Below are 27871 nucleotides of genomic sequence, written 5' to 3' on the forward strand. Positions count from 1 at the left end.
GAGTCACCCGGGAAGGGTCGCCCTGTCCGGAATGAACAGGAGACGAGCCTGGCGGCTGAGACGTTCGGATGTCCAGAACCACTGGCACTGTCCAGGCTGCAAGGCAATCGGCACCGCCAAAGCGATCTGGCATTTGCTGCACGAAGAGTTCTTTAAAAATAAAACCAGGAGGGCGATTTCCGTGGAGAGGCGGCTCAGCATCGCCGAGGCCGGACCAGAACAACTGCTCAGACCCCGGTAGTCTGCGGCGATTGGGATTTATTGGAGACTCCCCGCTCTCGCAGCCGTGGAGTTACTGAGCGATGCCACCACCAGAGATATTTGGTGTCGTCGGCGGAGATTTCTCGCAGCGTGAATTGGCTTTTACAATCCATTTTGCTCCCCAAACTCTGGCAGTTTCAATGCGACTGCTTTGGCCGACATGTTCAGTAACTTTAGAATCGTCCTGGACCATCCGAGTCACCGATGTAGGTATTTGCAAACAAAATCAGCGGAGGCGTTTATGTTTAAGAAGAGAAGAATCGTAAAAACTCACTAATTGCATTCCAAACACGAAACGCGGCTAAACTACTTCGCGTAATTCCGTATGAACAGCCTCTGAAAGTGAGCCCCGACCCAGTGTCGGTGTCGGGAAATGCATTACCCCACTTGATACAGACGGGGAAATGAAGGCCGGATACTGTTTCCCTTAGCGGCGGTATCTGGAATTTGGAGGCATAACTTCAAAGGTTCACTAATTTAGAACATAGAACTCGACAGGCCCTTCGGCCCATGACGTTGTGCTGACCAACCTAACCCTTTCCATCATTTCTGATGGAGGTGGAACGAGTTCATCTCTGGGCATTAGAAACATTTTGGAATTTCTCAGAGTCAGAATTAGGTTTAATGCTCATCCCAAAGTGCTGAGGGGACGGAGTCATTGAATGAATTCACGGCCAAGGTCAATACAGGGAAGTTAAAGGGTACAGGGAGAGAATGGGAAAGTTGTATTGAAAACTGAAATAGGCTTCAGGAGCAAATGGCTCCTGCAAGGTCTTTGAGCAAATGAAACATGGGCAAACATAGGCAATAATTACCAATGAAAGAGGGAGGCTCTGAGCCAAAGGATGTCCAGAGCCGGCCGAATGTCAAAAGTGAAAGCATTTCCTGACAGAGCTGAGGCTGGAAGTCGAGAACGGGTCTGGAGGGTCGACAAGGTGCGGTTTATCGAATTTACATTTAGCTTCTTTGAAATACTGCAGGAGGCTGAGGACAGAGGGTGAGGGCTGAAATACTGCAGGAGGCTGAGGACAGAGGGTGAGGGGGTGAAATACTGCAGGAGGCCGAGGACAGAGAGTGAGGTGAGGGGGTGAAATACTGCAGGAGGCTGAGGACAGAGGGTGAGGGCTGAAATACTGCAGGAGGCTGAGGACAGAGGGTGAGGTGAGGGGGGTGAAATACTCTGCAGGAGGCCGAGGACAGAGGGTGAGGGGTGAAATACTCTGCAGGAGGCCGAGGACAGAGAGTGAGGGGTGAAATACTCTGCAGGAGGCCGAGGACAGAGGGTGAGGGGGTGAAATACTGCAGGAGGCTGAGGACAGAGGGTGAGGGGGTGAAATACTGCAGGAGGCCGAGGACAGAGGGTGAGGGGGTGAAATACTGCAGGAGGCTGAGGACAGAGGGTGAGGGGAGTGACATACTCTGCAGGAGGCTGAGGACAGAGGGTGAGGTGAGGGGGGTGAAATACTCTGCAGGAGGCCGAGGACAGAGGGTGAGGTGAGGGGGGTGAAATACTCTGCAGGAGGCTGATGACAGAGGGTGAGGGGTGAAATACTCTGCAGGAGGCTGAGGACAGAGGGTGAGGTGAGGGGGGTGAAATACTCTGCAGGAGGCCGAGGACAGAGGGTGAGGTGAGGGGGGTGAAATACTCTGCAGGAGGCTGACGACAGAGTGTGAGGGGTGAAATACTCTGCAGGAGGCCGAGGACAGAGGGTGAGGTGAAGGGGTGGAATACTCTGCAGGAGGCCGAGGACAGAGGGTGAGGTGAGGGGGGTGAAATACTCTGCAGGAGGCTGACGACAGAGTGTGAGGGGTGAAATACTCTGCAGGAGGCCGAGGACAGAGGGTGAGGTGAGGGGGTGGAATACTCTGCAGGAGGACGAGGACAGAGGGTGAGGGGGTGAAATACTGCAGGAGGCTGAGGACAGAGGGTAAGGGGGTGAAATACTGCAGGAGGCCGAGGACAGAGGGTGAGGGGGTGAAATACTGTAGGAGGCCGACAGAGGGTGAGGGGGTGAAATACTGCAGGAGGCCGAGGACAGAGGGTGAGGGGGTGAAATACTGCAGGAGGCCGAGGACAGAGGGGGTGAAATACTGCAGGAGGACGAGGACAGAGGGTGAGGGGTGAAATACTGCAGGAGGCTGAGGACAGAGGGTGAGGGGAGTGACATACTCTGCAGGAGGCTGAGGACAGAGGGTGAGGTGAGGGGGGTGAAATACTCTGCAGGAGGCCGAGGACAGAGGGTGAGGTGAGGGGGGTGAAATACTCTGCAGGAGGCTGATGACAGAGGGTGAGGGGTGAAATACTCTGCAGGAGGCTGAGGACAGAGGGTGAGGTGAGGGGGGTGAAATACTCTGCAGGAGGCCGAGGACAGAGGGTGAGGTGAGGGGGGTGAAATACTCTGCAGGAGGCTGACGACAGAGTGTGAGGGGTGAAATACTCTGCAGGAGGCCGAGGACAGAGGGTGAGGTGAAGGGGTGGAATACTCTGCAGGAGGCCGAGGACAGAGGGTGAGGTGAGGGGGGTGAAATACTCTGCAGGAGGCTGACGACAGAGTGTGAGGGGTGAAATACTCTGCAGGAGGCCGAGGACAGAGGGTGAGGTGAGGGGGTGGAATACTCTGCAGGAGGACGAGGACAGAGGGTGAGGGGGTGAAATACTGCAGGAGGCTGAGGACAGAGGGTAAGGGGGTGAAATACTGCAGGAGGCCGAGGACAGAGGGTGAGGGGGTGAAATACTGTAGGAGGCCGACAGAGGGTGAGGGGGTGAAATACTGCAGGAGGCCGAGGACAGAGGGTGAGGGGGTGAAATACTGCAGGAGGCCGAGGACAGAGGGGGTGAAATACTGCAGGAGGACGAGGACAGAGGGTGAGGGGTGAAATACTCTGCAGGAGGCTGAGAACAGAGGGTGAGGTGAGGGGGGTGAAATACTCTGCAGGAGGCTGATGACAGAGGGTGAGGGGTGAAATACTCTGCAGGAGGCTGAGGACAGAGGGTGAGGTGAGGGGGGTGAAATACTCTGCAGGAGGCCGAGGACAGAGGGTGAGGTGAGGGGGGTGAAATACTCTGCAGGAGGCTGACGACAGAGTGTGAGGGGTGAAATACTCTGCAGGAGGCCGAGGACAGAGGGTGAGGTGAAGGGGTGGAATACTCTGCAGGAGGCCGAGGACAGAGGGTGAGGTGAGGGGGGTGAAATACTCTGCAGGAGGCTGACGACAGAGTGTGAGGGGTGAAATACTCTGCAGGAGGCCGAGGACAGAGGGTGAGGTGAGGGGGTGGAATACTCTGCAGGAGGACGAGGACAGAGGGTGAGGGGGTGAAATACTGCAGGAGGCTGAGGACAGAGGGTGAGGGGGTGAAATATTGCAGGAGGCCGAGGACAGAGGGTGAGGGGGTGAAATACTGTAGGAGGCCGACAGAGGGTGAGGGGGTGAAATACTGCAGGAGGCCGAGGACAGAGGGTGAGGGGGTGAAATACTGCAGGAGGCCGAGGACAGAGGGTGAGGTGAGGGGGTGGAATACTCTGCAGGAGGACGAGGACAGAGGGTGAGGGGGTGAAATACTGCAGGAGGCCGAGGACAGAGGGTGAGGTGAGGGGGTGGAATACTCTGCAGGAGGACGAGGACAGAGGGTGAGGGGGTGAAATACTGCAGGAGGCCGAGGACAGAGGGTGAGGAGGGTGAAATACTGCAGGAGGACGAGGACAGAGGGTGAGGGGGTGAAATACTGCAGGAGGCTGAGGACAGAGGGTGAGGGGATGAAATACTGCAGGAGGCTGAGGACAGAGGGTGAGGGGGTGAAATACTGCAGGAGGCAGAGGACAGAGGGTGAGGAGGGTGAAATACTGTAAGAGGCTGAGGACAGAGGGTGATGGGGGTAGGTGAAATACTGCAGGAGGCTGAGGACAGAGGGTGAGGGGGGTAGGTGAAATACTGCAGGAGGCTGAGGGCGAGGGGGGTGAAATACTGCAGGAGGCTGAGGACAGAGGGTGAGGGGGTGAAATACTGCAGGAGGCCGAGGACAGAGGGTGAGGTGAGGGGGTGGAATACTCTGCAGGAGGACGAGGACAGAGGGTGAGGGGGTGAAATACTGCAGGAGGCCGAGGACAGAGGGTGAGGGGGTGAAATACTGCAGGAGGCTGAGGACAGAGGGTGAGGGGATGAAATACTGCAGGAGGCTGAGGACAGAGGGTGAGGGGGGTGAAATACTGCAGGAGGCAGAGGACAGAGGGTGAGGAGGGTGAAATACTGTAAGAGGCTGAGGACAGAGGGTGATGGGTGTAGGTGAAATACTGCAGGAGGCTGAGGACAGAGGGTGATGGGGGTAGGTGAAATACTGCAGGAGGCTGAGGACAGAGGGTGAGGGGGGTAGGTGAAATACTGCAGGAGGCTGAGGGCGAGGGGGGTGAAATACTGCAGGAGGCTGAGGACAGAGGGTGAGGGGGGGGGGTTGAACACTGAGGCAAAAAGCACACAGAAATTGGAGGTCACCTGCTGAACAAATCGAGCCCTCTGTACACACGCTCCGTTTGTTCCGCATGGTGCACCGTAGATACTCGTCACCAAACAGAGGAGGCCACAGTTACCAAAACCAACGTGGTTATAATTTCTCCATTTCTGCATGGCAGGCAGGAGGATGTGTGAGCCATGTGAGAGGATATGAGAGACTGCTACTAAGCAACGACATGTGCCAGATGAACACTGTGTAAGGGCGTCGTCTCGGACCCATGAACAGGTCCCTTGTCCCTGATGCAGCTGGTCTATCAGATTCACTCATCAGGCTTTGCTAGCCATTAATAATTTTGCTCAATAGAAATAAAGGACAAGGATTCTGCAGCCAGTGATAGCGACCTTTCAAAAAATGTTGAAGAGGTTCAAAGGTTGAAGAGGTACCTTTGAATAATCGACGAAAATCACTGGTTCAGTTGACACTGGGGTTACAAGATGTCACTGTCTGCAGTCACCTGCCTCAGTCTGAAAAGGGGATCTCATGATTTCCACTAGCAGAGAGGCCGAGGTTTCCAGGAAGAACCTGAAGCTTATTCTCAGTGAAGTTTGGTTTTACATAATGCATGTGGTTGTTGTGTATCAGAGGAAGAAAATGAGAGTTAAGGGCTGGGAGACGCTGGTACGTGGTTCAGTGAGAGGGGCGAATACCCAGAGACTGACAACAGCGTGTTCAAGCCCATAAAGTCATTTGGAGAATTTAAATTCACTTAATTGAATTAAATCTGTAATTACAAAAGATGGATTGTTGTAAAAATGTGGCTTTGAACTGCCCTGTGGGGCTAACCATTTGATTTAAGGGTGGTTAAGAAAGGGCGATAAATGCTGACCTTGTAAAAGAAATAAATTCGGCTCCTATGTCTTGTGCCTTACAATGTGGCTGGAAGTAAGTGTGACAGTCACAGGAACAGAGTGGCTCCTGGAAGAATTATAGCAAATGTTCATGGGACACACTTCATTCAAACCCAATAAAAATGACCCTCCTGACTGTCTTCGGACCAGCATCTTGCCGTGCATAACTCTGGATATCAAACAGGATTTAACTGGGTGTGCAATAATGTTGCTGCCTCACAGCCCCAGAAACAAGGGTTCAATCCTAACCTCAGCTGCTGACCTTGTGGAGTTGGCACGTTCTCCCCAGTGAGCATACGGGTTTTCTCCAGTTTCCTCCCACTTGCCGTGAGATTGATTGATTTTTGTAAGACACAAATGCTGGGTTATGGAATTAATGAGGGCAAACGAAATGAAACAGTGGATCAAGACCAAGGGAACTTACTTTGCCCTGGTAATTTTTGATTGTTAATCAGTAAATAATTGAATATCAATTCTTGTATATTCTCCTGATACACAAATCAAAAATTAATCTCATTAAAACATTTTCATCTCTTATAGATGTAATTGACTACAAATGTTTCAGTCACAGCATGTACAACTACACAACGTTCTGGCTTGAGGAGGACCAGGGGGTCCTTTATGTTGGAGCAAGAGAGGCCATCTTTGCTCTCAATATGAATGACATCACTGACAAGTCCATGAAAATGGTAAGGATCACGTTTCACGGGATCGTAACGTGTGGGAGAAGCTGTTGGCCCTTTACGAGTGTTCCAGCCCTCTCCAATCATGTGTCAGCCACCAAACTGGGCAGTGGTCACACGCTGCCTTTCCTGTTGTTTGGGGTGGCCCATGTTCTCACATTCCCCTCAATGGAAATATTTAGAGTCATAGAGTCAAACAGCATAGAAGGGATGGCTCAGTAGTGTAGTGGTTAGCTCAACACTCTACAATACCAGTCCCACCACTGTCTGTAAGGAGTTTTACATTCTCCCTGTGACTGCTTGTGTTTCCTCCAGGTAACTGTTCAAAATGTGGACTGGGAAGGGATGATTCTGGCCAAATTCATTTTTGTACCCCATTATAAAATGTATGCCCTGGCACAACTGATGGCAGATTAGGGACTCAATTTTGGACTGGTGTTGTCTCTTGCCATTCTTGGTAGCTTTATAGAGGTTGTATCGGAATCCGACTAAGTTTAACAGCACTGACGTATGTCATGAAATTTGTTGTTTAGCAGTATTTACAGTATGTGTGTATATATATATATATATATATATATATATATATATATATAAAAACATAGAAAATAGGTGCAGGAGTCGGCCATTTGGCCCTTTGAGCCTGCACCACCATTCAGTATGATCATGGCTGATCATCCAACTCAGAACCCTGTACCTGCTTTCTCTCCATAGTCCCTGATCCCTTTATCCACAAGAGCCAATTCTAACCTCCTCTTAAATATAACCAATGAACCGGCCTCAACTGTTTCCTGTGGCAGAGAATTCCACAGATTCACCACTCTCTGTGTGAAGAAGTTTTTCCTCATCTCGGTCCTAAAAGGCTTTCCCTTTATCCTTAAACTGCGACCCCTCATTCTGGACTTCCCCAACATCGGAACCAATCTTCCTGCATCTAGCCTGTCTAATCCCTTTAGAATTTTATATGTTTCAATAAGATCCTCCCTCAATCTTCTAAATTCCAGTGAGTATAAGCCTAGTCGATCCAGTCTTTCTTCATATGAAAGTCCTGCCATCCCAGGAATCAATCTGGTGAACCTTCTTTGTACTCCCTCTATGGCAAGAATGTCTTTCCTCAGATTAGGGGACCAAAACTGCACACAATACTCTAGGTGCGGTCTCACCAAGGCCTTGTACAACTGCAGTAGAACCGCCCTGCTCCTGTACTCAAATCCTTTTGCTATGAATGCCAACATACCATTTTGCCTTTTTCACCGCCTGCTGTACCTGCATGCCCACCTTCAATGACTGATGTACAATGACACCCAGGTCTCGTTGCATCTCCCCTTTTCCTAATTGGCCACCATTCAGATAATAATCTATTTTCCTGTTCTTGCAACCAAAGTGGATAACCTCACATTTATCCACATTAAGTTGCATCTGCCATGAATTTGCCCACTCACCTAACCTATCCAAGTCACCCTGCATCCTCTTAGCATCTTCCTCACAGCTAACTCTGCTGCCCAGCTTTGTGTCATCCGTAAACTTGGAGATGCTGCATTTAATTCCCTCATCTAAATCATTAATATATATTGTAAACAACTGGGGTCCCAGCACTGAGCCTTGTGGTACCCCACTAGTCACTGGCTGCCATTCTGAAAAGGTCCCATTTACTCCCACTCTTTGCTTCCTGTCTGCCAACCAATTCTCTATCCACATCAATACCATACCCCCAATACTGCGTGCTCTAAGTTTGCACACTAATCTTCTGTGTGGGACCTTGTCAAAAGCCTTTTGAAAATCTAAATATACCACATGCACTGGCTCTCCCCTATCCACTCTACTAGTTACATCTTCAAAAAATTCTATAAGATTCGTCAGACGTGATTTTCCTTTCACAAATCCATGCTGACTTTGTCCGATGATTTCACCTCTTTCCAAATGTGCTGTTATCACATCTTTGTTAACCGACTCTAGCATTTTCCCCACCACCGATGTCAGACTAACCAGTCATTAATTCCCTGGTTTTTCTCTCCCTCCTTTTTTAAAAAGTGGGGTTACATTAGCCACCCTCCAATCCTCAGAAACTAATCCAGAATCTAAGGAGTTTTGAAAAATTATCACTAATGCATCCAATATTTCTTGGGCTACTTCCTTAAGCACTCTGGGATGCAGACCATCTGGCCCTGAGGATTTATCTGCCTTTAATCCCTTCAATTTACCTAACACCACTTCCCTACTAACATGTATTTCCCTCAGTTCCTCCATCTCAGTAGACCCTCGGTCCCTTACTATTTCTGGAAGATTATCTATGTCCTCCTTAGTGAAGACAGAACCAACGTAGTTATTCAATTGGTCTGCCATGTCCTTGCTCCCTATGATCAACTCACCTGTTTCTGACTGTAAGGGACCTACATTTGTCTTGACCAATCTTTTTCTTTTCACATATCTATAAAAGCTTTTACAGTCAGTTTTTATGCTCCCTGCCAGATTTCTCTCATAATCTTTTTTCCCTTTCCTAAATAAGCCCTTTGTTCTCCTCTGCTGGATTCTGAATTTCTCCCAGTCCAAACACTTGCTGATGCCACTGGTCTTCCAAACACTTGCTGATGCCACTGTTCTTCCAAACACTTGCCCACGCCACTGGTCTTCCAAACACTTGCTGATGCCACTGGTCTTCCAAACACTTGCCCACGCCACTGGTCGCCCAAACACTTGCTGATGCCACTGGTCTTCCAAACACTTGGCTAATTTATATGTTTCTTCTTCGGATTTGATACTATCCCTAATTTCCCTTGTCAGCCACGGGTGCACTACCTTCCCTGGTTTATTCTTTTGCCAAACTGGGATGAACAATTGTTGTAGTTCATCCATGTGATCTTTAAATGCTTGCCATTGCATATCCACCTTCAACCCTTTAAGTATCATTTGCCAGTCTATCTTAGCTAATTCACATCTCCTACCTTTAAAATTACCCTTCTTTAAGTTCAGAACCTTTGTTTCTGAATTAACTATGTCACTCTCCATCTTAATGAAGAATTCCACCATATTATGGTCACTCTCACCCAAGGGGCCTCGCACGACAAGATTGTTAACTAACCCTTCCTCATTGCTCAATACCAAATCTAGAATGGCATGTTGTTTCAGGAAACCATCCCGCATATATTCCAAGAAATCCTCTTCCTCAGCACCCTTACCAATTTGGTTCACCCAATCTATATGTAGATTGAAGTCACCCATTATAACTACTGTTCCTTTATTGCACGCATTTCTAATTTCCTGTTTAATGCCATCCCCAACCTCACTACTACTGTTAGATGGCCTGTACACAACTCCCACCAGCGTTTTCTGCCCCTTAGTGTTATGCAGCTCTACCCAAATCGATTCCACATCCTCCAGGCTAATATCCTTCCTTTTTATTGCATCAATCTCCTCTCTAACCAGCAACGCTACCCCCCCCCTCCTTTTCTTTCCTGTCTATCCCTCCTGAATATTGAATATCCCTGGATGTTGAGCTCCCATCCTTGGTCACCCTGGAGCCATGTCATCCCAACTATATCATATTCATTAATAACTATCTGCACATTCAATTCATCCACCTTGTTACAAATGCTCCTCGCATTGACACACAAAGCCTTCAGGCTTGTTTTTACAACACTCTTAGCCCTTATACAATTATGTTGAAAAGTGGCCCTTTTTGCTTTTTGCTCTGGATTTGCCTGCCTGCCACTTCTACTTTTCACCTTGCTACTTTTTGCTTCTACCCTCATTTTACACCCTTCTGTCTCTCTACACTTGTTCCCATCCCCCTGCCACATTAGTTAAAAGCCTCCTGAACAGCAGTAGCAAACACTCCCCCTAGGACATTGGTTCCAGTCCAGCCTAGGTGCAGACCGTCCTGTTTATACCAGTCCCACCTCCCCCAGAACTGGTTCCAATGCCCCAGAAATTTGAATCCCTCCCCCTTGCACCATTTTTCAAGCCACGTATTCATCTGAAATATCCTCCTATTTCTACTCTGACTAGCATGTGGCACTGGTAGTAATCCAGAGATTATTACCTTTGTGGTCCTACATTTTAGTTTATCTCCTAACTCCCTAAATTCACCTTGTAGGACCTCATCCCGTTTTTTACCTATGTGCACCATGACCACTGGCTGTTCACCCTCCCATTCCAGAATGTCCTGCAGCCGCTCAGAGACATCCTTGACCCTTGCACCAGGGAGGCAACATACCATCCTGGAGTCTTGTTTGCGGCCGCAGAAACACCTATCTATTCCCCTTACAATCGAATCCCCTACCACTATAGCTCTCCCACTCCTTTTCCTTCCCTCCTGTGCCGCAGAGCCACTCATGGTGCAATGAACTCGGCTGCTGCTGCCTTCCCCTGATGAGACATCTCCCCCAACAGTATCCAAAACAGTATATCTATTTAGGAGGGAGATGACCTCAGGGAACTCCTGCCCTACCTGCCTACTGCTACTCTGTCTAGTGGCCACCCCTTCCCTTTCTGCTTGTGTAGCTTTTACCTGCGGTGTGGCCAACTCACTGAACGTGCTATTCATGACTTTCTCAGCATCGCGGATGCTCCAGTATGAATCCAATATATATAAAACAGTTTCTTCCCCCAAGCTATCAGACTCCTCAATACCCGAAGCCTGGACTGACACCTTGCCCTATTGTCCTGTTTATTATTTATTGTAATGCCTGCACTGTTTTTGTGCACTTTATGCAGTCCTGGGTAGGTCCGTAGTCTCGTATAACTTTCTCTGTGTTTTTTTTATTACGTAGTTCAGTCTAGTTTTTGTACTGTGTCATGTAAACCATGGTCCTGAAAAATGTCTCATTTTTACTATGTACTGTACCAGCAGTTATGGTCAAAATGACAATAAAAGTGACTTGACTTGACTTGATACACACACACACACACACACACACACACACACACGCGCGCGCACACGCACAGTATGTATGTGCATATCTAATTAAGTAAATACAGCAGAAATAATGAGAGAGTGTTCATGGGTTGGGTCATTGTCAATTCAGAAATATGATGGTGGAGGGGAGAAATCTGAGCATTTGTCTCCCTGTTCCACCTCCCTGATATTACAAATGAAAAGAATTCAAGTCCTGGGTGATGGGGGTCCTTTTTAGAGGCATTGTATTTTGAAGATGTCCTCGATGCTCGGGAGGCTGCTGCCCGTGATGCATTTCCATTCCTTTGCAGCGTTTTCCGATCCTGAGCGGAGGCCCCTTCACAGCAGCCGGTGATGCAACCTGTCAGAATCCTCTCCACTCTACATCTCTAGATATTTGCTGAAATCTTTGTTGACATACCAAATCTCAGGATCAGACTCAGATGTGAAATTTGTTAACTTAGCAGCAGCGGTTCAATGCAATACATAATCTAAATATAATAATAATAAATAAACAAGTAAATCAATTATTTATATTGAATAGATTTTTTTAAATGTGCAAAAACAGAAATGTTATATATTTTAAAAAAGTGAGGTAGTGTCCAAAGGTTCAATGTCCATTTAAGAATCGAAAGGCAGAGGGAAAGAAGCTGTCCGTGAATCGCTGAGTGTGTGCCTTCAAGGTTCTGTATCTCCCACCTGATGGTAACAGTAGAAAAGGGCATGTCCTGGGTGCCAGAGGTCCTTAATAATGGATGCTGCCTTTCTGAGACACTGCTCCTTGAAGATGTCCTGGATACATTGTAGGCTAGTACCCAAGATGGAGCTGACTAGATTTACAACCCTCTGCAGCTTCTTTCGGTCCTGTGCAGTAGCACCCCCACCCCATATCACACAGTGATGCAGCCTGTCAGAATGCTCTCCACGGTACAACTATAGAGTTTTTGAGTGTATTGGTTGACATGCCAAATCTCTTCAAGCCGCTGTCTTGCTTTCTCTATAACTGCATCAATGTGTTTGGACCAGGTTAGATCCTCAGAGATCTTGACACCCAGGAACTTGAAGCAACTCACTCTCTCCACTTCTGATCCCTCCTCAAACACCTATTGAAATATTGCCACTGACATGCCTTCTTTGTAATTGTTATTAATGCGTTGGGCCAAAGATAGATCTTCAGAGATCTGAGTTTCTTGCATAGCTCAGGATCACCTGATTTGAACACTGTTTATATCAATGTTATTTTGTTTACAGATACAGTGGGAAACTCCTTCTGAAAAACGATTGGATTGTCTAAAGAAACGGGGATACAAAAAGGTATGAGAGATGGAAAACACCTATCACTACCAGCCTCTTACATCATTCCCACTTCTCCCTTCCTCACCTGCCCATCATCCCTCTCTGACATGCTTTACTTGCTACCCTTTCCTTCCACCTCTCTATACTGATTATCTCCATCTTTCCAATCCCAGTGAAGGGTATTGACCCAAAATATCAACTTGTCAGTTTCCCTCTGTAGACCCTGCCTGACCTACTGAGTCCCTCTAGCACTTTCAGTGTTGCTTGGGAAGTGGATATGATCATATAAACTTACATGAAATGCTTCTCCCTTTGACCCGTTGCTACATGAGGCACAACCTCAGATCTACTGCTGAAACCTTCCAAGATCCAGATGTCACCAACTCTGGCCTCTTGTGCAGCCCCGTTTTAATTTCTCCACCACACCCAGAGATGTCAGCAGGTGTGGAAATTTTCAGCTGCAGGCAATTCAACCCCTTGAAATTGTTTCCTAAACTTTTCTTGACTCTTTAAGGTTTCCCTTAAAACCTAACTCCTTGACCTGGTTCAAGAATACCTACCTCTCTTCAACCATTCAGTTCTTAAATCATCCTGAAAAACACCTAATCGCTACCGTATGACCACTTTGATCACCTTGGACTAAAACAGACTGTTTTTCTTGCTTCTAATTGTGTTCTTTCTTGTGAGTGCATTGGGACATCCTGTCACATCAAGGCTTTATGTCAATAAAGGTTGTTACTGACGGATGCTGCTATATTGAAATAACATTCGGGACATTTCAATACTGACCTGCTTCTCTCGTGCTCTTTAAAGATGGACTGTTATAACTATATCCGTTTTCTGCAAAGATTCAATGCAACCCATTTATTCACCTGCGGCACCAACTCATTTAAACCGCACTACGCCTACATTGTAAGTATTCCGTCCAGCATTGACAGAGTTTTTATTCTATCATACTGAATGTCATCTCAAGCTGTACTGATTACTATGATCATCTTCTTCCCCACCACCACCCCCTCCATTCACGAAGGAGATTGAGAAATTCACTTTATCAGATGTCCACAGTGGGAGAAAAATTTGCCCTTATAACCCCACGGTTGGATACACAGGCGTCATCATTGGTGAGTGTTAAAGCCTTGGGCACATCCTGGGGTGAATTTTTGTATTTCAATTTTGTGTCTGAACAAACTGCTATCAATGTTTGATTGCACCATGGTGTCTGCCCTTAATGCCTGGTTTGTGAGGAGATGCTGAACATTCCATTTGGAGTGAAAAATCAGTGAAAAAGCTACAGACACTGGAAATCTGAAATAAAAGCAGTGCCACAGAAAACTACAGCTCATGAATAGGCCCTTTAGCCCGCAAAGTTGTACCTAACCAGCTAAAAAGTAAATTAAAAAAACCCTAAAACTAATCACTCCTACCTACACAAAGTTCATATCCCTCCATCTTTCTTATATCCATGTGCCTATCCAACCATCTTTTAAAAGCCTCAAATGTATTTGCCTCTACCACATTCCAGGCATCCACAACTCTAAGTAAAATACTTAGCCCTCATATTCCCTTTGAACCTACCCCCTCTCACTTTTGATGCATGCCCTCTAATATTAGACCTTTCTACCCTGAGACAAAGATACTCCCTGTCTACTTAATCTATGCCCCTCATAATCTAATTATTCTCTATCAGATCACCCTTTGGTCTCCACCATTCCAAAGTAAACACCCCAAGTTTGTCCAGACGCTCATGATAGCATATAGCCTCTAAACCAGGCAAAATCCTGGTAAGTCCCTTCTGCACCTCCTCAACATCCTTCCTATAGTGGGGCAACTAGAACTACATGAAATACTCCAGATGTGGTCTAACTGGAGTTTTATAAAGTTGCTTCATAACCTCTTGACTTTTGGACTTAATAGCTTGACTTAAGCCTTCTTAACCACCTTATCGACCTGTGTAGCCAATTACATGGAGCCATGAACCTGGATCACAAGATCTCGCTGCACAACAACTCTGTTAGAGAACTCCGCTTCCTGCTCTCGGACATGTAAGACCCAGTTGCTTACTGTCCGCCTTTAATCTCTCCCTTTTCCGATTTAAACTTTGAAATTTCAACTCTATTCAGTAGAACCTGTACAGCAAGTTATAATTATGGCTACTTCAAAGAGCACCAGACGAAATCCGGACCCGACTAATGGAAAGTCTAAAAAGGCTGACAAGTTTGCGGAAGTAACTCAACTAAAAGGGAAACTTGAAGAAAAAATTGACTCTTTGAGCCTCGATCTTAAAGAAGTTAATAGAAATACGGCTGATCTTTCTTCTCGTTTGGATAAGGCTCAGCAACGAATCGTGGATTTGGAAACTCAATCACGTCAGAATAATATTCGAATTGTTGGATTACAAGAGAAATCAGAATCTGCCAACACACTGGATTATTTTGCTAAAATGTTTCAGTCTTTATTTCCGGAGGTTTGTTTGCAACTCCCAGAGATTGAATCGGCTCATAGAACCGGTGCTTTAAAATCTTTGGATGAAGGAAAAAACAGGCATATAGTTGTGCGTTTTCTCGGCTTTAGAGCCAAGGATCGCATTATTAAACCTGAAAAAAAAACAAAGATTATTTTCATTTCAAGGTTCAGAAGTCCATTTTTTTGAAGATTTTCCACGCGAAATTGTTAAGAAACGTGCTGCATTTGCTCCTTCTATGAAACTAGCGTATCAAAAGAAGTTCTTCCCATTATTACAGTATCCAGCAAAATTAAGGCTCTTTATTAAAAATTCTGTTTTGTATTTTCTAGGATCCAGCTGAAGCACTGTGTTTTATTAACTCTTTGTCTGACGAGTCCGATGGCAAATCTGAAGTCTGAAGATTGAATGATTTGCAATAGTTTGATTGCGTGGTGTAAAGTGAAGAAATTGGAAGATTTGATGGTTATTAAAGTTTTTACCTTAAAATGTATTTTTATCTCCGAAAAAGACTGGTGTGGATGGTTTTAACCTCCGAAGATATAGCTGGAGAACTGTTGAAAGACTGTAGATAATTCTGAACTATCTAGACTTTTTTTTCTGCAGCATTTAAATGTACCAACTGGTTTTTTTTATTCCGTATGCTTTATTGAAGATCTTTTAAGTAATTATTTGGATTTCCTTGTGCTTTGAAGATACATTGGACAATTTAAAGATGGTATTTTTTTTTGTGCAAATATTTCAAGAATTGTTTTGGATGTGTTTTTCTTCCCTTATTTAATATTATGAAGGTTACCTTCAAATTGAAGGTAGTTTTGTTTTACAAGAAAAACACTATCCTTCCAAGTTAATTATATTGAGATATATGTTGACTGTAATGAGATTTATATTCGGTAGAGGGAGATATAGATTTCTTGGGGCTTGCGTCGATTGACATCGACTTGTTTCTGGGGTTTGTAAGTTGGGTTTTTTTTCTTTTTTTATTCCCATTATGGAATCCCGGAGCAGATGCTAATTATTTTTTATTGTTTTCATCTCCGCCATTTTCGAACACCTTATCCTGACATGTGTCTAACTACTTTTTTTAGATACAAAGTTTCATGATGACATCTAAACAGTTAAATGTTTTAACTTGCAATGTTCACAGTTGGAATCACCCTATTAAGTGTAAGAAAACATTTAAAGTTATAAACCGATTCCAGCCTGATATAATTTTTGCTCAAGAGACGCATATCAGGTTATGTGATAAAAATCGATTTTTTTAATTTTGGAAGGGCTCTCAATTTCATGTAAATTCCCAGAGTAAAACTAGAGGTGTCTCTATTTTTATCGATTCTAATATTCCTTCTAATCAGGGGATATTATAGCCGATATTAATGGTAGATTTTTAATTGATAAAGGAATAACGTAATAAGAAAATGGTTTTGGTTAATATTTATAGACAATATACAATAGACAATAGGTGCAGAAGTAGACCATTCAGCCCCTCGAGTCTGCACCGCCATTCTGAGATCATGGCTGATCATTCACTATCAATACCCAGTCCCTGCCTTGTCCCCATATCCCTTGATTCCCCTATCCATCAGATATCTATCTAGCTCCTTCTTGAAAGCATCCAGAGAATTGGCCTCCACCGTCTTCCAAGGCAGTGCATTCCAGACCCCCACAACTCTCTGGGAGAAGAAGCTCTTCCTCAACTCTGTTTTAAATAACTGACCTCTTATTCTCAATCCATGCCCTCTGGTACTGGACTCTCCCAACATCTGGAACATATTTCCTGCCTCAATCCTATCAAATCCTTTAATTATCTTAAACGTTTCAATCAGAATATGGACCAAATGTTGATGATCCTTCATTTTTAAAGCAGTCTTTGCTCTGTTACCTGATTTAACTGAATATATGTTATTAATGGGTGGTGATTTTAATACCTGTTTAAATCCTTTAATGGATAAGTCATCATCCAAACATCAACTTCCTAATCATTCTGCATCGCTTATTAATTCCTTTTTAACTGATTATGGTTTAATTGAGGTCTAGAGGCATATGCATCCTAGTGATAGAGAATATTCCCTTTTCTCACATGTTTATAATAAATATTCGACAATCAACTATTTAATAGTCGATCCTCGACTTTTATGTAATGTTCAGAAATGTGAGTATGATGCGATTGCTATTTCTGATCATGCTCCTTTAAATTTAATATTTGAATTGAAAGATGTTGTTTCTACCAGACCATTTTGGCGTTTTCCAGAATATTTATTACAAAGCTCAGAATCTGTTGAGTTTATTGAAACTCAGATAAAAGAGTTTTTTCTCTTTAATAATATAGGAAACGTCTCAAAGTTAGTAATTTGGGATACATTAAAAGCTTATCTACGTGGTCAAATTATATTATATATAGCTAAATTGAAGAAACAAACAAGAATGGAATTAGATAAAATTTCTGAACAAATTAAATTAGATAACATTAATGCAATCTCTCCAAATGTTGTTTCATTTAAAAGAAGTGTAGAACTACAATCACAGTATAACTTATTACTAACATATCCTATTGAAGGATATTTGCTTAAATTGAAAAGTCAATTTTATATTTTTGGGGATAAAAATAATAAGCTCTTAGCTTCCCAATTAAGAGCAGTTAGATCTAATTTTAAAGATTTTAAATTTTAAAGATTCATAAAAACAATGGAGATATAGTAAGTAATTATGAGGATATTAATAACATTTTTCAAGATTTTTACTCTGATCTTTATAGATCTCAATTTCCTGCAGATTCCTCTAAAATGGAGGCTTTTTTACATAAGATTAAATTTCCACAAATTTCTGATGAAGAACAACAGATGCTTGATGCTCCAATTACCGAGCATGAAATTCAGAAAGCTATTTTATCAATGCAATCAGGTAAAGCTCCTGGACTTGATGGTTATTCAGTGGGATTTTTCAAAAATTTTGAAAGATTACTTTCTCCGTATCTTTTGGAAATATTTCATGAATCCTTTGAGAAGGGTAATTTACATTCTTCTTTTTATTATGCATCTATTTCCTTAATTCTTAAAAAAGAAAAAGACCCTGTTGAATGCTCATCATATAGACCTATTTTGCTATTAAATGTGGATGCAAAAATTCTTTCTAAAATAATGGCTAACCACTTGGAAAATATTTTAATTAAAATTATCTCTATGGACCAATTGGGCTTTATTAAAGACCGTTACTCTTTCTCTAATGTTCAGAGATTGATGAACATTATTTATTCGCCATTATCTAAGCAACATCAATGTGTTATCTCTCTTGATGCAGAAAAGGCATTGGTTAGAATTGAGTGGCCATATTTGTTCAAAGTATTAGAAAAATTTGGTTTTTGTAATAATTTTAATAGATGGATTCAAATGATTAATGAGAACCCTATTGCCATGGTCATTACTAACAGTTCTTCTTTCTTTTCACTTTCTTGTGATACTAGATATGGATGTCCATTAAGCCCTTTATTATTTAATCTTGTATTGGCTACAACATTATGGGAGGCTAAAAGCATTCATGATATTTCTATAAATGGAACCATACATAAAATTTCTCTTTATGCAGATGATCTTTTGATTTTTATTTTGCATCTTGAGGAATCAATTCCTAATCTTTTGGAAACACTTAAAGATTTTGGAAAATTTTCAGGATATAAACTTAATTTGAACAAAAGTGAATTGTTTCCATTAAATGCTTCTGTTAGTACATATAATGATATTCCTTTTAGAATTGATAATACATTTAGATATTATAATTACAAAAAATATAAAGGTCTTTATAAAGCTAATATAGTTCCTTTAATAGACTCCATGAAACTACTATTTTCTTGATGGAATCCATTTACTCTTTCTTTAATTTATCATATCCATACTGTGAAAATGATGATTTTACCTAGATTTTTATATATTTTCCGAAATATACCTATCTTTTTAACTAAAAAAAATTTCGATCCAATTGACTCCCTTATTTCTTCCTTTATTTGGAACAATAAGAGACCAAGAATTAACAAGTACCATTTACAAAAACCCAAAAAAGATGGTGGACTTGCATTTCCTAATTTAAGACTGTATTATTGGGCTGTGAATATAGACAATTATGTTTTTGGTTATACTGGCTCAATAAGAGACAAAAACCACTATGGGTTGATTTGGAATTAAAAACTTTTAAACAATTTCATTTAACTTCAATATTAAGAGCTCCATTACCTTTACAGCTCTCTAAAATTCCAAATTTAAATTTTTACCCGTTTATTAAACAATCTTTATGGATTTGGATTCAGTTTCACAATTTTTTAAATTTTAAACAATTTAAGTTGTCTAGTTTTTTATATCAAAACTTTTCATTTAAACCTTCAATAACTGACCCCATTTTTCTCCTATGGAGAAATAAAGGGATCCATTTTTTTACGGATTTATTTTGTGATGGTCGATTGATGGCTTTTGAAGAGTTAATTAACAAATACTCTCTCGCTCATCCACATTTTTTGCAATATTTTCAGGTTAGACATTTTTTACAACAATATTTACCTAAATTTCCTTATCTACATGAATCTGATTTGTTGGATACCATTTTGAAGTTGAATCCTTTAGTGAGAGGTTCCAATAGCAGAATTTATAATTTATTTTTGTTACAAAAAGAGAACCTACCACTAAAGATTAAACAAGATTGGGAGAGAGAACTTAATATGACCTTTGTTGATGAAGATTGGAATTGAATTTTGAAAAATATAAATTCTTCTTCTATATGTGCCAATCACTGTTTAATTCAATTTAAAATTGCCCATCGTTATTATTTAACAAAGGAGAGACTATCTAAGCTATTTCCTAGTGTAGATAATTACTGTGATAGATGTAAAACCGAAGTAGCTACTTTGTCACATATGTTCTGGTCATGTTCTTAATTAAAACTGTTTTGGAAATATTTATTTTCTACAATTTCTAAAGCTCTGAATATTAATTTACTACATAATACATTAACTGTTCTATTTGGAATAGTTCCGCATCATATTCAGGGTGTCTCATCTTCAGATCAACATGTAATTGCATTTGTTATATTATTGGCAAGAAGGGCTATTTTATTTAAATAGAAAGATATCTCTTCCCCTAAATTAATTGAATGGTTTTCTCAAGGAATGTCATGTGCCGGTTTGGAAAAAATTAGTAGAACTTTTGAACCTCAATTTGATTTTGAGAGAAGATGGGGGTTTTTTTTTACCATTTAATGTGAATTATTTTATATGGTTTCCTTCCAGTCTTTTAAAGTTTTTAAAAAAATATGAATTGGCAGTTGATGACTTTTTTTCTTTATATATTTAGATGATGGTTAAACATATTACTTCTGGGGATTGATTCCTAATGGGGTTTTTTTGTAGTTAGTGGGTATTTTTTTCTTAGTTAGATGGGGTTCTTTTTTTTTCCTTCATTTTTCTATGTATAATTTTTTTTTCATTTTTATATATTATGATCAGTTTTTTCTTCAGCTCTATTAATTGTATACATATTAATTAGTTAAAGTTTGGTATTATTCTATTGCTGTAGAAGATTATGTATCAATAAAAAGATTCTAAAAATGAAAATGAACTCTGTTAAGGGTCTTGCCCTTAACAACGAACTGTCTCCTTGCATTTATCTGGGTTAAACTCCATCTGCCATTTCTATGCCTGTATCTGTAACTGATCTATATCACCCTGTATTCTTTGCCAGTCTTCTACACTAACCACAACTCCACCAATCTCGGTATCACCCACAAACTTACTGACCCACCCATCTACATCTTCATCCAGGTCGTTCTATACATCACAGACTGCAGAGGTCCCAGTACAGACCCCTGTGGAACTCCACTACTTACAGACCTCCAGCTTGAATAAGTACCCTCAACCATTACTCTCTGTCTTCTATGCACGTTAGTTCTTAATCTAAACAGTCAATTTGCTGTGGACCCCATGCATCCTAATCTTCTGGATTAGCCTCCCATGAGGGACTTTGTCAAACACCTCACTAAAATCCATGTAGACAACGTCCCCTGACCTACGCTCATCAGTCTTGTCACATTGCAAGAAATTCAATCAAGTTGATAAGGCATGACCTGCCACACGCAAAGCCATGCTGGCTCTCCCTAACCAGCCCATGAGTTTCTAAACACTCATACATCCTAACCCTAAGAAATTTGTCCAGTAATTTCCCTACAACTGATGTGAGACTCAATGGTCTATAGTTCCCAGGATTTCCCCTTGTTCCCTTCTCAAATAGAGGTACAACATTAACTATTTTCCACTCTTCCGGGACCTCACCTATGCTGAGGGAGGACACTGAGATACTGGTCAAGAGCCCAGCAATCTGGTTTCTTACATCACTCAATAACCTGTGGTAAATCCCACCAGGCCCTGGGGACTAATCCACCTTAATTCACACTAGGAAACCCTCTTCCTCTTTCTTGAACTCTAAACACTCAAACATATCTATAACTCAGCACTGATCTCCTGGTCCTCCATATCCATCTCCTTGTTAAATACTGAAGCAAAGTGCTCATTAAGTACCTCACTCACATTCTCTGCATCTTTATCCCTGAGTGGTCCTACCCTCTCCCTAGTTATTGACTTGCTCCTGATATATGTATCAAATGCCTTAGAATTTACCCTAATCCTACATACTAAAGACTTTCCAATGAGCATAAGAACATAAGAAATAGGAGCAGGAGTAGGCCATCCAGCCCGAAGAGCCTGCCCCACCATTCAATAAGATCATGGCTGATCTGTCCGTAAACTCAGCTCCACCTACCTGTCTTTTCCCCATAACCCTTAATTTCCTTACTATGTAAAAACCTATCTAACTGTTTCTCAAATATATTTAGTGAAGAAGCCTTAGCTGCTTCCCTGGGCAGAGAATTCCACGGATTCACCACTCTCTGGGGAAAACAGTTTCTCCTCATCTCCGTCCCTGTCTGGCCTTCCTAATTCCCGTCTTTAGCTCCTGTCTAGCTTCTTTATAATCCTCATGGGATGTGTTTGATCCTGACTTCCAAAGCTTTACATATTTTTCCTTGTTCTTCTTGACTAAATTCGTCACCTCTCTGGACATCCAAGCTTCCCTTATCTTTCCATCTCCATCCTTCCTTCTAACAGGAACATACCTTTCCTGTACTCTGCACAATCGATCTTTCAAAACCCTCCACATGTCTGATGTGGACTTGTCAGAAAAAAAGTGTTCCTGATTTCCCGATTAACTCTTCTTACTTCCTGCCTAACACCCTAGTAATTTTCCCTTCTCCAGTTTAAAACTCTCCAGCAAGGACTGTCTAATCTTAACTGTAACTATGCTGAAAGTTAAGGAGTTGTGGTCACTGTCGTCCAACTGCTCACTCACTGAGAGGTCATTCACCTGGCCAGGCTTGTTACCCAATACGAGTAAAAACTTGAGAAACTCCACAGATCAGGCAGTACGTTTCATGGTAGTTGGCTATTATAAATTGTCCTGTGATTAGTCTAGGTGGGTTGCTGGGTGGCATGGTTTGTTGGGCCCGCTCTGCGCTGTATCTCTGAATCTCTGGAACTGAGGAAAAAGACCCATATTGGTTGCAGTGACGGAGAACGTGGGAGAGCACGTTGGGTGGAACACAGGGTATTAGCCTGATAAGATAAAGTAAGATGGCATTGCATTGCAGTTAAAGGGTTGGGTAGGCAGGAACCTCTTTGACCTTTCCTCATGATCACTTGATTCGCAGAATTATGCCTTGTAGCTCTCAAGTTCAAGCATGTGCTTTCAAAGTTGTTTTTTAGTTCCTAGTTAGAACGTTAAATGAGCTGAGATCGTTACTGACTCAAACCTCCATGACCTGCTTCCTCACAGACAACAAGATCTATGCTGCCACACTCTACGGGTTCCAAAGCGGACAGGCGAATATCAAAAGGTTCCCTGAGATGCGCTCATTCCAGATGGAAGAATGGTTTTCCTACTCACCCAACGGTAAGGACTTCAATCATTAATACTTTCCTCATTCTGAGACAGCTGCTGTAGACTGAAACAAAAATAGAAAATGTCAGAAACACTGGGCAGACCAGGTAGCGTCTGAGGAGAGAGAAACAGAGTCAATACTTCAGATAATGGCCGTTCAGTAGAGTGGATTCTTTCTTCAACTCGTAAGAATCCTTCAGCTTGGAAACAAGCCTTTTGGCCCACTGAGACTATACTGACCCACACGGCATCAATATTACACAAAACCTATTTCACTCTACTGAACAGCCATTATCTGAAGTGTTGACCCTGTGGCATTTGCACGCTCTCTCTGTGACCACGTGGGTTTCCTCCAGGTGCTCGGGTTTCCTCCCACATCTCATTCAGGTCCTTGAAGGTCAGTTGCCTGGCCACTGTGGTGTGAGTTGTAGAACCTGGGGGGATAGATAGATACTTTATTGATCCCAAGGGAAATTACAGAGTCACAGTAGCATTACAAGTGCACAGATATTAGAAGAGAAGTAGAAAGAATAAAAAATAATTTACCTCAAACAATCTAACAGGAGGGGTCATCACTTCCCCAGCTATAAGTTGACTCATTATGGAGCCTAATGGCCAAGGGTAAGAATGATCTCATATAGCGCTCTTAGGAGCCGCGCAGTTGTCTCAGACTGTTACTGAAAGTGCTCATCTCTTCAGCCAAGGTGACATGCAGAGGGTGAGAAACATTGTCCAGAATTGCCAGGATTTTCCGTAGGGTCCTTCGTTCTACCACGGCCTCCAGTGTGTCCAGTTTGACTCCTATAACAGAGCGGGCCTTTCTAATCAGTTTATTGAGCCTGTTGGCATCACCCATGTTGATACCATTGCTCCAGCACACCACCGCATAGAAGATTGTCCTGGTGACAACAGACTGGTAGAGCATGTGCAGGAGAGGCCTGCGTACTCCAACGGACCTCAGTCTCCTCAGGAAGTGGAGGCGACTCTGGCCCTTCACGTACACAGCCTGTGTTGGTGCTGCACTCAAGTCTGTCATTCAGGTGCACCCCCAGGTACATGTAGGTTCTCACCACATCCACATCCTCACCATCAATAGTAACAAGGGAACAGTGCAGGCTTAGTCTTCCTAAAGTCCATCACCACCTCCTTTGTCTTACTGATGTTGAGCTGCAGATGATTCAGCTTGCACCATTTGACAAAGTCCTCCACCAAGGCCCTGTATTAATCCTCCTGTCCTCCTTTATACACCCAAATATTGCTTTCTGATCCAAAGTTTCCATTATTCTTAAACACGAACACAAGAGTTTCTGCAGATGCTGGAAGTCCAAAGCAATACACACAAAATGCTGGAGGAAATCAGCAGCCAGCCAGCAACCATGGAAAAGAGTAAATAGTTAACGTTTTGGGCCGAGACCCTTCATCAGGATGGGAAAGGAAGGGGAGAGGTCAGAGTACGAAGGTGGGGGAGGGGAGGAAGAAACACAAGGTGATGTTGAAACCGGGGGAGGGAGAGGGCTGGAAAGTTGATTGGTGAAAGGGATAAAGGGCTGAAGGAGGGGGATTCTGAGCGGAGATCAGGAGATCAGGCCAAAACCCTTCATCAAGACTGGAAAGAAAGGGGAGAGGTCAGAGTAAGAGGCTGGGGGGGGGGGGGAAAGAAGTACAAAGTGGTAGGTGGTAGGTGATCGGTGGAACTGGGAGGGGGGATGGGATGAAGTAAAGAGCTGGGAAATTGATTGGCAGATGAGATAAAGGGCTGGAGGTGGGGGAATCTGATAGGAGATGATAGACGACCATGAAAGAAAGGGAAGGGGGAGGAGCATCAGAGTGTGGTGATGGGCAGGAGAGGAGGTTGAGAGAGGGGAATGGGGAATGGTGAAGGAGCAGAAATCGATGTTCATACCATCCAGTTGGAGGCTGCCCAGATGGTGTTACTCTTCCAACGTGAGTGTGGCCTCATCTTGGCAGCAGAAGAGCCCATGGACTGACATGTCGGAATGGGAATGGGAAGTAGAATTGAAACGGGTGGCTTCTGGGAAATCCGGCTTTTTGGGGCATCCGGCTTTTTCTGGAACATCCTGAGGGAGTGGCAGAGGCCTTCTGCACTTCTGAAGGTTTAAGCTCTACAAAACATCACATCAGGTGCTGGGAGTCAGGGTGAACTCTTGGGCAATAATTCACTGTTCTTGACAAAGGAATGGTCGGCACGTCGCATTGAGACCTCGCATTGGAGCTTTACCTCCGCAGGAACTTCCTAACCTGCTGACTTCCTCTGGCAGTAGGTTCGTCACTCCAAATGACACTATCTCCACCCTCTTGTGTCTCCATTCCATTGTCCCAAGTTTAAAGTCAGACTTGAGTTTATCGTCATTTATACAAATATATGACATTAAAGTCAAGGCTGACAGGTGCAATGAAAAACTAGCTTACAACAGCATCACAGGCACATAACATCGGGTACAGTAAGTGGCATTCACAGGAAAAGCGTTAATTAAACATTAATTAAACAGAAAGCACGTAGTCCATTTTAGTGCATAGTGATCAAAATGGCCGTGGTGTTGAGATAGTGAGGCAGTGATCAGGGTTGTGCTGGCTAGTTCAGGGACCAGCTGGCTCAATGGATGTAGCTGTTCTTGAATCTGTGCTGTGGAACTTCAGGTTTCTGTTGCTCCAGCCTGAAGGTGCCTGTGAGGGGATAACATGGCCTGGATGGTGGTGAAGATACTGCCCCTTTAGGCAGAACTTCCTGTAGATACTACCAATGGTGGGGAGGGATGGGCCACTTGAATCTGCCTCAGTGAAATGGGAAGCAGAACGCTGGAAATGGGGTAAGACAAGTTCTTGAGCAAGGAAGGAGGTGCCTGTGCTGGTACCACACCTACTGTTCCACACGCACCTTCTTGTGCCTTTATCTCACGCACGCACTCACTGCTCTCTCGCTTCGTTTCAGACGTAGAGTTCGTCGACTCAGTGTTGCTGAGGGAGAGTGTCAACAGCTCTGTGGGCGACGATGACAAGATTTACTTCTTCTTCACGGAGAAGCTGGTCAGAGAGTATGAGTTCAATGGAAAGCCAGAGGTCAGCTGGGTGGCCCGGATCTGCAAGGTCAGAGGATGTCTGCAGCAGGAGGGGAAGAGGAGAGAAGAGGGGAGCGGGAGGGAGAGTGGAGGGTGAACAAGACGGAGAGTGGAGGGTGAGCAAGGGTGTGGAAGGGAGGGGGCAATGGAGGAGAGAGGTAAGGGAAAAGGGAGAGGAGAGGGCTAGTGGAGGGAGGGGAAAGGGGAAGCAGGAGGGGAAAAGGAGGGTGAGAGGAGGTGGAGAAGGGAGGAGAAGAATGATGATGCAAAGGGAGAGGGAGAGGAATTATTTGCCAATGTACAATACATGCTGGAGGCAAGGAGGCAAACTAGAAGTGTCTTCAAGCTTTTGAGCCAACAGAGTGCGGCCAGAAACTACCAGCTCAAACCTGTAGAGCGTGGGAGGATGCTAAAGTGCCCAGAGGTAGCCCACGCGGTCACTGGGGGAATGTACAAAATCCTTAGAGACAGCGGCAAGAACTGAACCTCGGTCAGTGATCACCGGTGCAGTAAAGTCTTGTGCTGCCCCGTGGGAGGGGCGGTGGTGATAGGAGGTGCAGCAAGAGCCTCACTGACTCGGTGAGTGAGTCTGCTCAGCTTAACCCAGCCCCTGATCATTGTAGCTTGTTCCGTTTGTACAGGGTGTCCAAAGAGGGCCTACATGGATCTCTTAGAGTGTGCAAATGCAGCGCCGATCTTCACGAGCACCCTGTAGTTGGGGTCACAAACAGCTCTCAAGAATGACCCTGAAGAAGGGCTTCAGGCTCAGACCCTGGTGCAGAGTCTCAGCCCCAAGCATCGCCCGTTTACTCCCCTCCATAGATGCTGCATGGCCTGCTCAGCCTTTCCCAGGGATGGTGGGTTTTTGTAACTGGGGTCTGCCTTTACAGTTAATAACAAGAGGAAATGGGTTCTGCACTCACTACAAACACTCGAGTACAAAACCAGGCTGATTACAGAGTTCCATGTAACTGGTTAACCATGTGTCTTTTGCACGAACCTTAAAACCAACGTTCCACCGGCTTCACATAATACTGGTGTTCAGCAGGTCAGTGACATCAGTGGGCAGAGAGACAGAGTTAGTGACCGGCCTCCTCTCCACTGACTCTGTCTACATTTCCTTCTGCCTCAGGAAAGCAACCAACTAGGGCCCTCTCCACCTCAATCCTTCTTCTCTCTCGCCTCCCCTCTGCTCCCAGGTCCTTCCCTCTCCACTCCAGTCCTTCTCTCTCCTCCCATCTCCACCCTGGCCTTCTCTTGCCACTCCAGTCCTTCTCTCCCCACCCTCCCTCTCTCATCTCCCCTCTCCACCCTGGCCTTCTCTTGCCACTCCAGTCCTTCTCTCCCCACCCTCCCTCTCTCATCTCCCCTCTCCTCCCAGGTCCTTCTCTCTCCACTCCAGTCCTTCTCTCCCCACCCTCCCTCTTTCATCTCCCCTCTCCACCCTGGCCTTCTCTCACCACTCCAGTCCTTCTCTCCCCACCCTCCCTCTCTCATCTCCCCTCTACTCCCAGGTCCTTCTCTCTCCACTCCAATCCTTCTCTCCCCACCCCCCCTCTCTCATCTCCCATCTCCACCCTGGCCTTCTCTCTCCACTCCAGTCCTTCTCTCCCCACCCTCCCTCTCTCATCTCCCCTCTCCTCCCAGGTCCTTCTCTCACCACTCCAGTCCTTCTCTCCCCACCCTCCCTCTCTCATCTCCCCTCTCCTCCCAGGTCCTTCCCTCTCCACTCCAGTCCTTCTCTCCCCACCCTCCCTCTCTCATCTCCCCTCTACTCCCAGGTCCTTCCCTCTCCACTCCAGTCCTTCTCTCCCCACCCTCCCTCTCTCATCTCCCCTCTACTCCCAGGTCCTTCCCTCCACTCCAGTCCTTCTCTCCCC

General features: G+C 44.3%; 1 protein-coding gene across 1 annotated transcript in view; it reads left to right on the forward strand.

The window, feature by feature from the left end:
* The first annotated feature begins 421 nt into the window (after window positions 1-421).
* LOC132379806 (semaphorin-4G-like) overlaps window positions 422-27871 on the forward strand; it is a 66083-nt gene continuing 38633 nt past the window's right edge. Inside the window, exons 1-6 of the mRNA XM_059948089.1 lie at window positions 422-467; window positions 6157-6305; window positions 13300-13398; window positions 13517-13607; window positions 22810-22926; window positions 25871-26019. Of these exons, the coding sequence (XP_059804072.1) occupies window positions 422-467; window positions 6157-6305; window positions 13300-13398; window positions 13517-13607; window positions 22810-22926; window positions 25871-26019 (651 nt within the window). The remainder of the gene's footprint in view (window positions 468-6156; window positions 6306-13299; window positions 13399-13516; window positions 13608-22809; window positions 22927-25870; window positions 26020-27871) is intronic.

This window comes from Hypanus sabinus, chromosome 22, assembly GCF_030144855.1.
Source record: "Hypanus sabinus isolate sHypSab1 chromosome 22, sHypSab1.hap1, whole genome shotgun sequence".
NCBI classification, from domain to species: Eukaryota; Metazoa; Chordata; class Chondrichthyes; order Myliobatiformes; family Dasyatidae; genus Hypanus; species Hypanus sabinus.